The sequence below is a fragment of the Procambarus clarkii genome, chromosome 62 (assembly GCF_040958095.1).
Source record: "Procambarus clarkii isolate CNS0578487 chromosome 62, FALCON_Pclarkii_2.0, whole genome shotgun sequence".
NCBI lineage: Eukaryota > Metazoa > Arthropoda > Malacostraca > Decapoda > Cambaridae > Procambarus > Procambarus clarkii.
Genome location: NC_091211.1, coordinates 23167833 through 23185581, shown reverse-complemented (window position 1 = coordinate 23185581; position 17749 = coordinate 23167833). Strand labels below are relative to the sequence as shown.

The 17749-nt window shown below is 44.5% G+C and overlaps 1 protein-coding gene across 1 annotated transcript in view; it reads right to left on the bottom strand.

Annotated features, from left to right (window-relative positions):
• The window catches only part of LOC123766513 (muscle-specific protein 20), a 61115-nt gene extending 51675 nt beyond the window's left edge, over positions 1–9440 (bottom strand). Inside the window, exon 1 of the mRNA XM_045755728.2 lies at positions 9281–9440. Within this exon, the coding sequence (XP_045611684.1) occupies positions 9281–9310 (30 nt within the window). The 5' untranslated portion in view covers positions 9311–9440. The remainder of the gene's footprint in view (positions 1–9280) is intronic.
• Between the last annotated feature and the right edge of the window lie 8309 nt (positions 9441–17749).

Below are 17749 nucleotides of genomic sequence, written 5' to 3'. Positions count from 1 at the left end.
GTTCACCTGGCAGTAACTAGGTACCCGATAGTTAGACAACTGTTCTTGGGGTTGCATCCTGGGGAGGGTCGACCTTGGGGCGGGGGACCTCAGTATATGCCTAACATATAAATATGCACAGGCTACCTGTCCCCGATAAAATTAAGTATAATTATTAATTATTGAGATATTAGTAGGAGCCATGGGGAGGATTCGAACCTATACTCTGGATACTCCTGGATGTATCACTGACATATCACGTTAACTTAATTATTATTACACAAAGAAATCACGTTATCATATCTACATTTTAAAATGTGTATGGAGTCTGCCTCCGCCACTTCACTTCTTAATGCATCCCAATTGTTAACTACTCTTGACACTGAAAAAAGTATTTCTAATGCCTTTTTTTTTTTTTAGCTCTATATGGGTACTCGGTTTCCACCTGCGTCACCTTGTGCGATTACCACCCGTGTTAAAGTTTGTCTTTATCTATCCTATTAAGTCCCCCGAGAATTTTGTATGTGGTAATCATGTGTTCCCTAACTGTTCTATCTTCTTGCAATGTGAGGTTCAATTCATAGAGTCTCTCTTCTTAAGTCATACCTCGTAGTTATATGACTAATCTGTTGGCACACCTTTAAACCTACTTGAACTTCAAGTACTACGTAACTGTGTATGGACTCCACACTGAAGCCACGTACTCGAGGATTGGCCTGGCTATTGTCATATACAAGGTTCTTAATGATTTCTTATACAAATTTAAAAAGGCTGGTCTTATGTTAGGCAGCCTCGCATACGCCGCTGATGATATACTTATAATGTCGGGAGAATCTGTCAGGAGACAGGTGCAGCGTGATGTCAACCCCCAGATCCTTCTCTCTCTCTCTCTCTCTCTCCCTCCCCGTTTCGTGAAGCATTTCATTTCTCTTTTGAATATTTGCGTCTGGCCTTTCGGCCTCTCCATCTAGTTTCATTAATTTACATTAATGAATGGAAAGGAAACAGGGAGTTACACCTAGCTTATTATGGGAATACAGATGCATGTGGTTTGCGAGAGGAAGAGTGTGTAGGCGACTTAGTTTTGAGGCGCCCAAAATCATTAATACAGTTACAGAGGGAGAATATTACTGTGGCTGGTGTCTTTCGAACTTCTCTCTGCTTGTGCTTGCTTGTATTGCCGGTGGTTGAGTGTGTGTGTGTGTGTGTGTGTGTGTGGGCCAGAGTGGGCGTTGTGGGTGTTGGAGTGTGTTCGGGTGAGCGGAGTGTTGCATTATGCTTCATGAGGGAAAGGTGGGCGGAATATGTGGCAAAAGGTTGGTGACTGTCAAATTGATCTAGTCCAGTCAAGATTTACTGTCAATTAAGGCGCCGTTGCAGTAAAATCCTTGTGAGAAATGAGTGACGTGTGGGCGGTGCGTGGGCGGTAGTGCGAACGAAGTGTCACTAGCAAGCTCTAAAGATATGAATTGGTGGGCGGTTCCATGTGTGACGTCACTTACACTATAAAGTAGCAGGGAGTTGGGAGGGAAGGAGAGGGAGGGCGGGTGAGGGAGGGTGAGAGACGGGGGAATGGGGAAGGAGCGTAAGGGAGATGAAGGGAGAGTAAAGTAGGTAGGGATGTGATGGGAGAGGGAGGATGAGTGATGAAGACAAAGTAGGAGACAGATGTTCAGGGTGTAAGGCCCTTCCCCATCTCCTGCAATACAATAATAGGCGACAGGATACACTCTCCTGCAGGAGATGGAGGGCTCTTCCTCCTATCCCCTTCTACTGGAGGTAGAGTGGCCGGCCTCTCCACCTTGTGCCAGCAAACTAACCCTAACATGCTCAACAGTAGAGCTCAAAGCTGGTACACAATTCCTGTGACGCGATGCACTACGGGAATAGTAACAGAAAACGCAGTTATAAACAAATGAGTTCGAATATGTTTAAATCCGTCGAGACATTCTTTATCTGATCATGCCACTCGTCCTCTTGATTTGCCACTCCGTAAAAAAAACAATCTTTTACTCTAACTAGAATTGTACATTTGGGTCCTGCGTCAGACAAAACTTCAAAACTTCATTAATCATACAGGGAAACCATTATTTTTTTGCCAGGGTCGGCTTTCCTGATCATTTCTAAAAGCAGGAGCCGCGAAGAGACATCTCGCACTTTCAAGACTTCACGAATAACAGGATTTATTTGATTGGGTATGCTTTAGGACTGACTTTTTCAGTGTTAGGATAATTGCTCAAGTTCTGCAGTAAATGTTACAGAAGGTGTTGCAAAAAATGATTGCAATAAACATGGCATTGACAGGCGATGAGTCACAATAACGTGGCTGAAGTATGTTGACCAGACCACACACTAGAAGTTGAAGGGACGACGACGTTTCGGTCCGTCCTGGACCATTCTCAAGTCGACCATTCTCACAATCGACTTGAGAATGGTCCAGGACGCGGACCGAAACGTCGTCGTTCCCTTCAACTTCTAGTGTGTGGTCTGGTCAACATGGCACTGACTATGGAATGTAATGTTTCAGAGAATGTTGAATATAATGTGGCAGTGAATATTGTCGAAACCGATTATATTTGGTTGCCGGGCAAGAAATCGTTTAATAAGCAATACCGCTAATTATACGATGGTGACTTAGATCCTTCATACTAAAACACTGAGGCTTATAGAGACACACTGAGGCTTATAGAGACACACTGAGGCTTATAGAGGCACCCTGGACGTCCTCTCGCAACACTCCCTGTTGGATTTAGCCTCTAGTTGCGTAACTCCACATCCCTCGTTACGTCAGGCCACCAAAATATAGACGTTGGCGGAAGGTGAAATTGAGGAAGATATAATTAATCTGACTGCTGAGTGCCTTTGCCAAAAAAACCTCCGAGAATAGAATTAATATAAGAACGATAGAAAATCTGCCAGAACGTTAACCAGTCCTTTACGTTTTCTTAAGTTTAACTATAAAATAATTAAGAAAATGGGAACTATTATACCTGAGACTACTGTCATGACATTAATTGTGGGGGTTCTGTAGGTGTATTCAAGAGTAGGGAGTGTGGGGACGGGTGGGAGTGGGAAGGAAGGGGTGGTGGAAAAGGAGGAGGGAGTTGAGGCGGGAGGCAGGGAGAGAGAAGTGGGAGAGTAAAGAGGGGCAAGAATCGTCGTGATTTGTTTGACAATCCACACATAGGTAATGACGTCAATTATTGGCAAGGATAGTAGGGGTGGGCGGCTTGCAGCAGGAGAGGGTGGGCGGCAAGTACACAGAAATGTGTGGGCGGCCAACAGTAGGAAAGGGTGGACGGCAGCCAGGGTATGTGAGCATTGACAAAAAAAAGGACATTGCTGTCAATGTAGATGGAGACGGGCCACATGCAAAGAGCTCCTTCCCAAAAATGCCTCAAATCTGCTTCTCCTCTATCAGGGAGGTGAGCCAGGACGTGACCCAAGCCAGGATGTGGTACGAATTAAGAGCACCAGAGCTAACCTATTTTACAGCCCGTTCTCATCAACCGTTGTGTTTAGTTATTATACACCCCATACCCATCCTGTGGGCGGTAGTGGAAAGGGTTACAGAGGCACATAATGGGCTCAGGGACTGAATCCCACAGTTCATATAGCTAAGCAAAATACAATCTTGATGAGCTGGTTACAAAATTCAATACACATCGTCACATCATCATTGGGTTCGAGATCGACCACAAGTACAGTTTCTAAATTAAGCAACTGACACATGTGGAGAGCTAGTGTCACAATTGTTATGTTTATCCTGCACACCGCCCCTCATCCAGTGGGCAGCGGTGGATAGGTTACAATCACTCGGTTACTACCTACAGTTAACAAAATGGGAGTATTTGGCTAAGATTTCTTTATTTCTGTTACCTGCTATCATCATTTCTAAGATGGTAGCAGATAATTTTGAATTAAATATTTACACATCTCCTGAACATTTGTTATAGAATTGTCTCCGAATTCACGTATCTTTTCGCACTCCATCACATAGTGACGGAGGGTGTGCGAATAATTTTGTTGACACAGTTTACACTTGGTCAGGTCTACATCAGCAGATAATAAGAATTCCCAGAGATACTTATAGCCGGAGTCTAAGCCGAGCAGTAGTAACATCTAGAAGTCTGATCAACAAAGGGCCAAATGCTCATTCCACTTGGCAGCCACAAAACTCCCACACAACCCGTCCTCAGTCTAGGCTTATTAAAGCAGCGGCGGTCCCCAAAACAAATTCATCAGTTGTAGCGTATTGTGTGTCAAACACAGGTTTGTTCTCATATATAAATTAATCTAATTATATATTAAAGTTTTGTGTATAGTTAGGCGTAAATTAGGTTAGGTATTTAGGTTTTCCTGGAGATTATTTGCATTTGTAGTGTGTTGATGAAGCATTTACCGAGTTGCGATTGGAACACAGGTCGTAAGCTAGGCACTGTTCGAGAAATGTTCAGACGTCATCAGTTGTGAATCGCGCCTACACTGCTTTCCATTCATAAACCACTTTGGTGTCTGGATTAGTGAGCATTTGTCATTTGTTGATGAGGAAGGGTTGACTCACAGTTGATGACGTTCGAGCATTTATCGAGCAGTGCTTCGCTGATGATTTCTGTTCGGAATTTAAACGCTGCAAATGCTTCAGCCTGTCTTTATCAACAAAGTCCAAATGTTCGTTAATCCAGCCGCCAAACCCAATGTATATGAATGAAAAACGGGTTAGACAATATTCATAGCTGATAACGTTCGAACATTTCTCGAACAGTACTTCGCTGACGACCTTTGCTCGAATCGCAGCTCTGTAAATGCTTCATGCACGTACTTCAGATACAAATAATTACCAACATATCCTAAACGTCTAACTTAACCTAACCTATGCCTTAATATGTACAATATACTACTATATATATTAATATTTATCCGTATCTGAACAAAAGCCTATTTGGAATCATTTACATGTTAACAATTCATGAATACATCTTTGGGGTCAGCCGCTGGATGGAATGAACACAGCCTAATAACGGATTGACATTTTAATTGGATAATTAACCCAAAAAGAGTTATAGCAATGCACGACAAGACTTTCCAGAAGGTTTTCTTAAGGCGGAACTGAATATTATACAATGATGACCAAACCACACGTCAGAAAGTGAAGAAACGACGACGTTTCGGTCTGTCTTGAACCATTATCAAGTCGTGCAACAGAAGAAGAGGAAGTTACAGGCAAACACATAAAGTAAACACATAAGTCTCCGTGGTGTAGTGGTAAGACACTCGCCTGGCGTTCCGCGAGCGCTATGTCATGGGTTCGTATCCTGGCCGGGGAGGATTTACTGGGCGCAATTCCTTAACTGTAGCCTCTGTTTAACGCAACAGTAAAATGTGTATTTGGATGAAAAAACGATCCTTCGCGACAGGGGATCGTATTCCAGGGACCATAGGATTAAGGACTTGCCCGAAACGCTACGCGTACTAGTGGCTGTACAAGAATGTAGCAACTCTTGTATATATCTCAAAAAAAAAATAAGTAAGAGAGAGATGATCACTCGTCAGAAACTATTTTTTGATGTGTGCTTTGGTGATCATCTCTTCTGCCATGTTATTGTGACTCATCGTCTGCATATTATTCAATACTTATATTGAATTCTGGGGAAGGTTAGTAGTTGGCCTCGAGAGGATTAGGTTTCCTGTCTATGAGAAAGGGATACAGAATGATTAATCGGATAAACAGAAATATGTCATGGCTTGCGCTACAAGACTGTAGGCGTGCCCTTGGACAAGTTTGAGTCCTGGCCAGGGAGGATTGACTAGGCACCAGTCCTTAACTGTTCGCCCCTATGTACCCATCAGTAATTGGATACCTAGTTGCTAACCTATTGACGGGTCGTGTGCCAGGGAATATCAGTAGGGAAAGGCTTACCATGGGCTAACGAAGGGTAAAGCTCTGGTAATAGGAGTCAATAGTCATCCGCTCCTGTAGCCACCTGTGTAAAAAAAAATAAACTGTAAATGATCCTGGATTGAGGTTCCAGAATCAGAGTTTTAAGTCCTTTGAAAGCTCGAGAAACGAGTCCCCCATCATCCAGCAGGGTAGGTGGTGGCGGATGTTGTTGATTTTGATTCAGCTACTCGGAACTAAAAGTTCCAAGTAGCACGGGCTATGGTGAGCCCGTTGTGGACTTACCTGGCACAGGAGCGGGGCTGTAACATGCCTGGTGGCGGATATCCAGTTGATGTTATGAAGGTCAGCGAGGGGACTATAAGCCGTATGTGCCCTGGGCGAATATATATACACCTGACCCCATCAGGGTCACCTGGCGCCACTCCCTGGGCCGTAGAACATAATTGTACAGTACTAAGGTTGCACCACGTCGCTCTCTCAACAATTCATGTCTTTTCTCAACCTTCGCCCATTATTCCTTACTCACAATTTCTCTCTAAGCTATCTTCTCCCCTATCTTGCTGTCTTTCTCTCCCTCGTTCGTCCCCTTCCCTTGCCTCACTTTTCTTCCCCTAAAGCATCTATCTGCGCGCGTCGTGGACATTAGTCACTACGGAGATAGTAAAGGAATTATGTCATTAATGGCACGAAATCAACGATGAATTCCTCCTTATCACGCAATAATTGCCAGAAACGTTGGTGTGTATCCACGATAATACGCTATTACTCCCCACCTCCCTATCCCCTATAACACTGACACCAGGCCTGCCTGCATGCATGCACATACATACATACATACATACATACACATACATACATACATACATACATACATACATACATACATGACCCGTGAACCTCCCAGCCCTCCCCTGGCCAAGGGTGTATGACTGTATGTATGTACGATCTATAGTGGTTACTTCTAGTCTTACCTTCCTCACCCCACCCTTCACTGCCCAATTTTTTTCCTCTCTGTTCCCCACCTCGCTTCTCCAAGTTTAGATTCGTGCGTTCCTCTGTTTTAAAATGTACTGTGCGCTCCTCTGTCTTATATTATTAATTGATAATATTATTAAATTTTATAATATAATTCATAATATTATAATATTTACTGATTATTATTAATTAATAATAATACTCAGTTATAATCAGTAAAGCAGAGGGTTCTTGAAAATGAGAAAAATGTAAATTTTGTTTAAAGGATTTTAATATTTCAAGGGCATTTGGGTGCCCACCTCATACCTTCAGCTACGGTGCTACAACACAAGACAGACAGACATTGTGTAAGGTATAATTCTGGTCTGAATATGAAGGAGTGCGGAGGGGGGGTTGGGGAATGTGGGATGGGGAGGGAGGGGTGAGGGGTAACCCTGATCGTGGGTCACTTTCCAGCATCATGGCCCGCTACCAACTTTTAGAAAAAGGCTCATTGCAATTAAGTCCGAATAACTACAACTTCAATTTCTTTAAGATTGTCATCTCGAAGAGGCTGTTCAGAGATCTTTGAAGCTTCCGCTTCCTGACGTAACTCGGTGGATATTAAAAAAAAACTGACATTGCACGATGACATCACCATATCCTTATATATTCATGAGAAAATGTTTGGATTAGGTCTTGGGTGACGCAAGATGACCGTTCGATCCCATCGTTCTGCTCTTAATTTTTCCCAATACCGTGTACCAAGAGGAAACTTACGGCACTTGTTTCCAAATGCTGAAATTTATGCTGGCTTTTTGGTGCATCTTCACATGTACCGACTCGCATCGGTTGATGTGAAGTGCAGTGAAGAAAGTAGATGAAGAAAACAGCACCTCGACCAACACTATTGAATCTATCGAGTATAAAATGGTCGCTAGAGTAAGCGTAAGGCTCAAGACTCGTCCCAAAACTACGTCTACAGCAAGTATGGAGGTCGAATGCTCGTTCCTTCATCCTCATAATCTACGTGTAGAGCAAGTACACGTAGCTACTTGGATTTAAGGGGGAGTGTTTAGAGTTAACCAGACCACAGGCAATCCTCGTCCATGCTGCGGCCACGCCCAAAGACCCATCCATAAATTTTAACATGTTGTTCATTCAAAATGGGAATAATATTGAAATGTAATTCAATATTATTACATATCTGCATATTGTGTATATTTAGACGTAGGTTACAGTAAATTAGGGGTTTAGATTCTGGTGGCAATTTACGGCTTTGTTTTACGCTGGTGAAGCATTTACAGCAACCCGTCCTCGACTCAAGTCCATTACATCCAGCGGTCGATCCCACAGACGCATTCACAAATTTTTACATGTTGTTCATTCAAAAGGGAAATTTTCTCAAATATACATTAATATTATAATATATTAGCATATTGTGCATATATAGGCATAGGTTAGGTTAGGTGTTTAGGTTCTGTTGGCGATTATTTGTATTTGTAGTACGTAGGTGAAGCATTTATAGCGTTGTGGTTCGAACAAAATTCGTCAGTGAAGCGCTTGTTCCGGAAGTGTTCGAACGAAATCAGTTGTGAGTCGTGTGTAAACTCTTTTTCATTCATAAACAGGGGGTTTGGCGGGTGCATGGAATCACTTTTGGGTCTTTGTTGTTTTAGGACGGGCTAACCGTTTCTGAGTGAGTGAGTGAGTGAACGAGTAAGTGAGTTGGTGAGAGTAAGTGAGTGAGAGTGAGTTAGTGTGAGAGAGAGAGAGAGAATAATGTTTAAATAACTACCTCGTTTTACACCAGTCATTACTTATCTTGATTACCTGAACCACCCTGTAATTAGCTCGGTATGACAGACTGAGGACTCGCTGCTATTCGCTCCACTCATTGGGAAATAATTCATGCCAATGTATGTAGATGATTTTGTATCATTTGCTAAGCAATTTCTCTTTGCTGAAATCATTTATGTTACCGGACATAGAGATGGGAGGGGGGGGGGGGGAGTCGAGTAGCTGGGTGTTGGTTCGACGAAAAATTCGACTCTGGATCTGAAGTAGAAGCTGTTAAATGTCAATTGAACCTTAGAATTGTTGAATAAAAACGTGAATTATTTTTAGCGAACTGCGGGGGCAGTAAACATTCACTCTCTTACGTGTTCCGCACCAGAAATGTGTCACGTTTATCACCTCTGAGTTTCTCATAAGTGCTTTCCGGATGGGGGCGACGCGCCCTCCATATGCTCCAGCTCTTCACCTGCGGCTATTTTCACTGCTGGAGTCATATTCAGCTCACGCTCGCCCGATGTTTTTGCCAAAATCCGTCATGGGAAAATATTTTTGGTTGCGTGGGAGGGTGGGTGGGAGGGAGACTTGGCATAGGGGGAAGTGGGAGAAGGGTTCGTGTCACCCCCCTACCCACTCGCCACCACCACCTACCTTAACCATCACTTGACGCTGCAGAGACATCGTGAAGAACTCTCGGGGGTTTATGTGGGCGACGACGCAGTGGTAGTTATGCTTCACCAACCCGGCGGAGCAACTTTAGGAGAACCACTCACACTGGAAGATGGTGTACGTGTGAAGGGAGCAACGAGGTGACCGCCACTTTTATACTCAGCCAGTTTTGCAGTGATGACTATGGAATTGACGGGAGAGGGAGGGTGGTGGGGGGTAGTGGGGGTGGTGGAGGGGCAAAGTTGGAGGGGCTTGTGGTAGGGGGGGGGGTAGAGAGGGTGGAAGGTTATGCCAGCGCCCACACCCAAGGCAGGTGAGCTGGCGTGCCAAAAATACCCTCCTTCTTTGCGATTCTCGAAGTACAGTAATGGATCATTCACTCTAAGAATGACGAGTTACGTTCCTGACATCAATGCCCCGGAGAAGGCTTGCAATGGGCATGGAGGACACTAGCTGGGGCAATTCCGCCACATGGCACCGGACATTCTAGAGATTTCGAGTAAGGCAGCGCATGAAGAGGAGGGGTTGGGGGGCGTCTGTTTACACTGGCAGAGTTCCTCTCCTGCGGCCTCACCCACACCAGGAGCAGGGGGGGCGGGGGGATATGTGCAATGAGTATCTTCTGAGTGCCAGGTGGTGTCAGCGACTACCGGACCAGATGCACTTCTTGGCTCCTCTCAGGAATCATTTTTTGATAATCCATCAGAGGAGAGCGGCAGCCTTCGAGCAAAAGGCACGTCGGCGTAGTTCACGTCGCTCGGGATGGGAAGAGGGGGAAGGGAAGAGAGTTATCAGGGGGAAAGTGCCAAGCCATTATGACTGTAGAGGAGGGGTGAGGGAAGGGAATTATCAGGAGGAAAGTGCCAAGCCATTACGACTATAGAGGAGGGGTGAGGGAAGGGAATTATCAGGGGGAAAGTGCCAAGCCATTCCGACTATAGACGGGGGAGGGGAAAGGAACGTAATGTATAATTTGGGGGGAAACCAGAACACAAAATATAACATTATTGTTAGCAGTTTGAAGATAAACAAACATCGCCCCGTGGCAGTCGTGTGTGGTAATAGGGTGGGTGTTTGCGTTGGGTTGAGGGGGTTGGGGAGTTTGAGGGTTGGAGAGGTTATTTGTGGGGTAAGAGGTGTTGACGAGTAGGAGAGTCAGGAGGGAAAGGGGGGCCGAACACTGTACACTCTGTTCACACCACCTAAACGAGCGTCCGGTTAGTACCAGAGTTCGAATATCAAAGTATGAGTATCGACGAGTTTGAGGTTTCACTGTCCACTTTACCTTAGTGAGGTCGACGTACAATATAGTAATAATAATTGTAAATCGTTATATTTCAGAGTTTAGTTTAATTAATTATAAACTCCTACACTTCTTCAACGTAGTAAGCTCATAAAGTAAACACTCCATAAACAGAAGGCAAACTTTATCTGTTTGAATGAGATTTTATAATATATATTATATATATATATATATATATATATATATATATATATATATATATATATATATATATATATATATATATAATATAAACTTTGAAAGTTATCTAAGGCAAATAAATTTCTATGCTTGTGTCTATAGCTTCTAAGTACAACAATTAGAGGTAGAATCTCCACAGCAAGCACTCACACTCCCACCGAGAGTCTTCAAAGCGATGCTGTGACAGAAGAACGTCTTTAGTATAATACTTCACATAGGGTTTAAACAAAATGTGTTAGAAAGTAAAACAGGTTTAACAGCATGTTAGAAAATGTGATCTGACATTCATCTCTACATCTAGAAAATGAATAAATCTTAAGATGGGTACATCTAAATTGGTACATCTAGGTGAGTACATCTAGATGTGTATAAACAAAGGAGTCAATGAGAACTCGAAGCAGCTTCACGAAATAGAGGAGACAGAAATTCGTGGGGGCCATGAATCAACAAGGATTTACGCAATCAATTGCGAAACCAGTACAATCATTTAACAATCATGGCGGCTGTTTTTACATATATTAAACAGTTAACGAATATCGAAACTTTATAATACAAGGTTATTGTCGCCATGAACAACCTCATTAGTGCCTAACCTCAACTAACTATTCCCACAGATTGTTATAGCCTAGTCTAATCTGTAGCAAAGCCCATACAGTCAACAAATCGCACGATAATAATGCTAATCGAGAACTAATAAAGTTGTCCCCTGGGTAAATAACATTACATTGTAGGTAGTACCTCAAGGAAGGCAATAAGGTTAGACCTTGCATGAAAAAACTCGAGTTGATGTCAGAAAAAGACTGTCAGCGGCTAGAATATCTGTGATAGGGTCGACACAACCCCCAACCTAACCTATCTAATCAAGTCTAACATAATCTAACCTACCTTACCTAACATAGAGTTAGATATACGCATTAACAGGTTAGTGTCTGGAGCGTATGCATACTGGGCAGGTGTCTAGGTAGCGCTAAGGAACCTAGGCGAGAGAGCCTTGAAAATGACACAATATATGTTAGACAAACCTTTGAGTATGCAACAACAGCACGGAATCCTCACCTGGGCTGAAATCAGTATAATTTGAGAAAGTACAGAAATATGAAACAATTTCCAAAAATTCAGGAGAAAACCACCATTAAACCAACACAAACCACCACTAACCTAACTCAAACCATCACTAAACCAACACAAACCACTACAAACCCAACACAAACCACCACTAACCTAACTCAAACCACTACTAAACCACCACAAACCCCCACTAATCCAACACAAACCACGACCAAACATAAACACACTGAGAACGGACACAAAAACCATCCCGGCGAACATCAAAATAAGTTGGTCAAGAGGATAACAATCACAATGACAGAAACCATTTTGATCTCGTCGTCGTCGGAGGAGGAGGAGAGCACGGGGAAACACGGTGTGTGAGAGCCAATCCAAACACCCTGGAGGCTGCCTCAACATGTCCTCCTTCCCTCTGCACCTCCTGGTACCTCTAGCTTTTTGCTGGGCTTCGGGACACTCCACTAGTGTGGTAAAGAGAATATTAGAGAGTAGGGCAGTGTCCGGCCAGCAGTGTACGGCTGTGTCCCATCTTTTATGACACAGTCAGAAGCTGTGCCAGTGTCAACACCACCTGGACGTCCTCGGTGGTATAACTGGCAGCTTGTTCCTCTGGTTGGGACTTGCATAGCTGCCTGCTTGTTAATGGGAGAGGAGGGGGGTATAACTGCCTGCTTGTTAATGGGAGAGGAGGGGGGTATAACTGCCTGCTTGTTAATGGGAGAGGAGGGGGGTATAACTGCCTGCTTGTTAATGGGAGAGGAGGGGGGTATAACTGCCTGCTTGTTAATGGGAGAGGAGGGGGTATAACTGCCTGCTTGTTAATGGGAGAGGAGGGGGGTATAACTGCCTGCTTGTTAATGGGAGAGGAGGGGGGTATAACTGCCTGCTTGTTAATGGGAGAGTAGGGGGGTATAACTGCCTGCTTGTTAATGGGAGAGGAGGGGGGTATAACTGCCTGCTTGTTAATGGGAGAGGAGGGGGGTATGACTGCCTGCTTGTTAATGGGAGAGGAGGGGGGTATAACTGCCTGCTTGTTAATGGGAGAGGAGGGGGGGATATAGCTGCCTCCTTTTTTATAGAAGAGGGTATAGTTGCCTGCTTTTTTATAGAAAAGGGTATAGCTGCCTGCTTGTTTCAATAGGGGGGTGTAAGGTGTATTACCGCTTACTTCTTCCCATGAACTGAATGCGAGGAAAGATGTCTGCCCAATCTACTAAAAGGGGAATAGGCAGGAGGCCCTAAACTACAGGTCGGTGTCCTCAACTTGTATAACATGCAAGGTGATGGAGAAGATCGTGAGAAAAAAAGCCTGGTAGCACATCTGGAGAGAAGGAACTTTGTATCACGTCACCAGCGTGGGTTCTGGGAAGGCAAGTCGTGTCTCACAGTTTTAATAGAATTATATGACCAAGCAACAAGCATTAAGCAAGAAAGATGGCCCAGACTGCATTTTCTTGAACTGTCAGAAATCTTTTGACACAGTACCCCATATGAGACTTGCATAAGTTAGAGAAATAAGCTGGAGTAAGTGGTAGGGTGCTCAAATGAATAAGGGAGTACCTAAACAACAGGAAGCAGAGAGTTACTGTGAGGGGTGAGACCTCAGACTGGCGTGATGTCACCAGCGGAGTCCCCCAGGGTTCTGTACTCGGACCTATCTTGTTTCTGATATACGTGAATGATCTTCCGGAAGGTATAGACGTCCAGGAGGAAGGTATAGCAGCAGAATTAATCCAAGAAATGGCTTCTGGATTTCAACACCAGTAAGTGTAAGGAGATGGAAATGGGATCATGTGACAGAAGACCAAAAGAACGGTACACAATGAATGGAAACTACCACGAATTACTTTTCTCCAGTGTAACGACTGGATAAAACGACCTATGAGTGGACATATCACTAAACATAACTCAGAGGCTCATATAAATAGTATAACGTCAGCCGCATACTTTACACTAGCAAAAGTTAGAAGATCACCCAGGAACCTAAATATAGAGTCATTTAGATCGTTATCCAACGCCTACGTGAGACTAGTGTTTAGAGTATATCGCCCCTTCGTGGAACCCCCATCTAAGAAGACACACAAGCAACTCGTAAAGGTTCAGAAGTGTTCTCCTATTTGTTCCTGCAGGATCGAGCTTAAGCTCCTGGCATCCACCTTTCTAGCCGCCGGTTGTCTAATGCAAGGACGCTTGACCCATTTCCTCATCATATGTACTCTTGTAAGTATGAATGGAGTTTGCTTCTACAACCTGCTCCTCCTTTAGTTCATTCCATTTTCCCACTACTTTTACGCTATGACAAACTTACTAATATAGCAATGTCTCATCTGTTTCCCACGCTCCCACCTACACACGTCATTCGTACATCCAAACAAAGAAAGGCAAGGCCCTACCCACACTTGGATGTTCAAGAAGAACGTATTTTTAGTAGTAGCAAACCCCTCGAACTGCCTACTCCACCCTCCCCCGCCCCCTCACACCTCCCTCACGCCTCTCCTCACCCTCTCTTCCTGCCCAAACCTTCCCCTGGACACACCCGCCTCACCGTTCACCACCACATATGTTATGTATATTAACCGGGTATAAAAACTCGAAGACCAGCCAAACAGACAGCACCGCTCCTGTGCCAGGGAAGTCCACTACGGGCTCACCATAGCCCGTGCTACTTGCCCCGCTCCTGTGCCAGGTAAGTTAATTGCTCACCTTAGCCCGTGCTACTTGGAACTTGTTCCGAGTAGCTGAATCTATAACAACAACAACAGTCAGACAGGTACGATCTACAATCCTTACTTGGGCGTGGTTAATCTCAGTCCCCCTTCAAATAGTTTGGGAGCAAACCTGGACACGCGAACTATTGATTATTATTAGATTTAAAGCTAATAATCCTCACTGAAGACAGAGAATGCCATATGGACTTAAGAAGGCGAATATGAATTACCAAATCAAGACTCCTGTGAAGGAACGGATATTTCATTGAAAAAATGTCCAAGTGTTTCGAACTGATTAGTAAATATATCTATTGCACGTGTACGCTAACTCCAGGGGCATACTAGACCCATTTTCTTCTAGACAAGTGCATACTAGACTATACTAGCTATACTAGCCTGGATCAATACTTAAGGCCAACTAGAGTATATATGGTAGTGCTTCTACATATGAGACCCGGGGCATACCAGAGGAGTATGGTGTGAGGTACATGGAGTGGGACGTGCAGGGAGTGAAGTGGAACAGGGTGTAGGGGTATAGGGTGTAGGGGTACAGGGTGTGGGAGTGTAGGGTGGGGTGTGCAGGGTGCGGGAGGTGTTGTGGGTGTGCAGGATGTGTGGGGTGTATGGTGTGGGGAGGTTCAGAGTGTGGGGGAAGCAGAGCTTGGGGGACTCTATGGAGAGATAGGGGAGGGAGTGGGGGAGGAGAGTGTAGGCTGAAGGATTATCGTTCATGTTTATAAAGTGTAAAAACTCACAATAAAAACCCGGAGAGGTGTGACTACATTGTATAGCTTTCGTTGACGTGTGTGTGTGTCAGGTCAGCGGGTAGCGCGGCGGGCCGGCGGACGGAAGGTGCTTCCTCGGCTGAGAAGTTAATTCCATTGTGAGGTATAAATTGATCCATCACCACCGCAAGCTGGTTTATAATGGGTGGCAAGACAACAACAGCGACACCATCCTCATTAACGAGACGACGTCGTTACCAGCAACCCAAGAGCAGAGGGAAAATCACCCACTCACAGAGCAGGGTCTTACGTCAGGAAAGATCTGGTTCGGGATTTAAACCCAAAAGGGAGCTCTGATTGTTGCACTAGACTGTTACTTGCGTACAGGAGGACAGAGTCGCCCAACCTCTCCCTGTAAGAACAACAGCCGACCTCGACAGCCACACTCCCGCTACCGTTGGTCGACCAGCTATGGACACTGGAGTGCTTGCTATTTACCTAGTATACCCCCCCCCCCTGTACGCATCTGGATCTTGGAGAGGGGTTCAGCGTCTCCTATTTAGGGGTGCGGCTCCAAAACTGCCCTTGATGTCTTGAGTCATGTCTTGACCCTACTCGAGCCGTCGTGACTCCCCACTGTCTCCTTGCTTGGAATGATCTCCTAAATCCACTTCTAGTGAATTAGTGTCTACTGTCACCCTATCCGCAGCCGTGACCCTCTCTCTCACCTCCCGAGAACCCTCACCAGGACAAGTGCAAAGACCATCTGTTGACAAACATTTAATACATAAAGACGTACATAATAAAATATATATTATGTACATAATAAAATATATAAAATATAAAATACATATAAAATATAATAGATAATATTTTCATAGCTGTTAACACTCTAAGCTGTTACAAACCGGTAGCACTCCAATATCATATCCTGGCTTCACCAACTATCTATATCGAGCGACTGCACAACTCATGGCTCACAACTTCCTCACTGCTTGGGGCTGAAATACCTGGAACATCTACATAAGTATCCCCCCCTAACAAAAGAAGAAATCCATCTCTCACCTTACTCCTCGTCTTAAATGCCACTAAACATTCAACCACTCCCCTTATACAATAATGTGTTCACAAAGGTCCTCTGTTCCACCCCTAGAGGCTCATTATCAATGCATATATCAAGGTCCTCCAAAAATCAGAAAAGGCACTTCTGCAGTTCTCCAAAATCTGCTGCACAGCTAAGTCCTACTCCAGCATCAGTGACGCTCCTCCACTAGTTCCACAAAGAAACGTGTAGCTCCCCTACACTGCTTGAAGATCAACTCCTCACTATGGAGATCAGCCCTACCTCAGAGTTCAACATACGCTTCTTTTCTAGCCTCGAAGTTCCTCCATTACCTTCTTCCCAGACAAACCTGCAATTCCATTATCTTGACAATAAAAATGCTTTCCTAACAAAACATAAGTAATAAACCTACATCCCAGCATTAACTCTCACCCTCCGACGCCGCACCACGCCGTCCAACTGTTGTGAGTACTTCCCCAACCTGGACGAGTCCAAGCTGGAAACGTCTTGACACGGATGGGACCTTCCACCCTGGCCGCACCTCAGAGGCCTCCGCTCCTCAGTCGCTCCTTGACCTCTATCGAGAGCGGATGTATCCCTGCTCCCTCCAGCATGTTCTCTTAACTCTAATTCCCTATTTTAGCTCGCTGGCTCAATAAAATCTCTACCCTATATACACATATGTTCACTATGATCGCTGGGCACACGATCAAATACTGGTAGCTAAACTTATGGTTAAACAAGCTTACCTCAGGAATCTATAACGTGGGGCGCTCACTCAGGCCGCCCACAAAAATCGCTTTAGAACTGCTTCACAAGGCTTCCTCCAGTCCTGCCTCGAGTACACGGAGTCGCCCGGCAGGCTCCACACAGAAACGCCTGCTTACTTCCTTCCTCTTGAAGGAGCACATAATTAGAGATACACAAAGGCGCGATCAAACATTAGCTTCCAGGCCGCCTCTAATATATCCAAATCACAGAGAAATGGTGTACAATGTCCCCAATAGCTTCCTCACACTTGCAAACAAGTAACCTTCAGTTCACCGCTAACACAAGGCACTATGTTCTTCCATCTTCCAGGAGATCAACGAAGTACGACCATCTCTGACGACTGCTGTGACTCAAGTAACGTTACGACGTCCTGCTAGCGTCACGTCACGTCACCCAAAACATCGACATCTCATTCCATGCCACTTTTAATCAGACGTTCATCCTCTGCTCGTATTCTTGGATTACTCACTGACGTTTATTATATATTTTCTTCCTCTGACCTCTTAATTTCTAGTCCGGAAAGCAGAATAACTCTCACTGGGTAGACTCGTTCCACCAGGCTACATGGGGTCATAATAAGGGTCTGAAGCATTGTATAGAATTCAATTCCTTCCTGAATCTAAAGTCACTAGA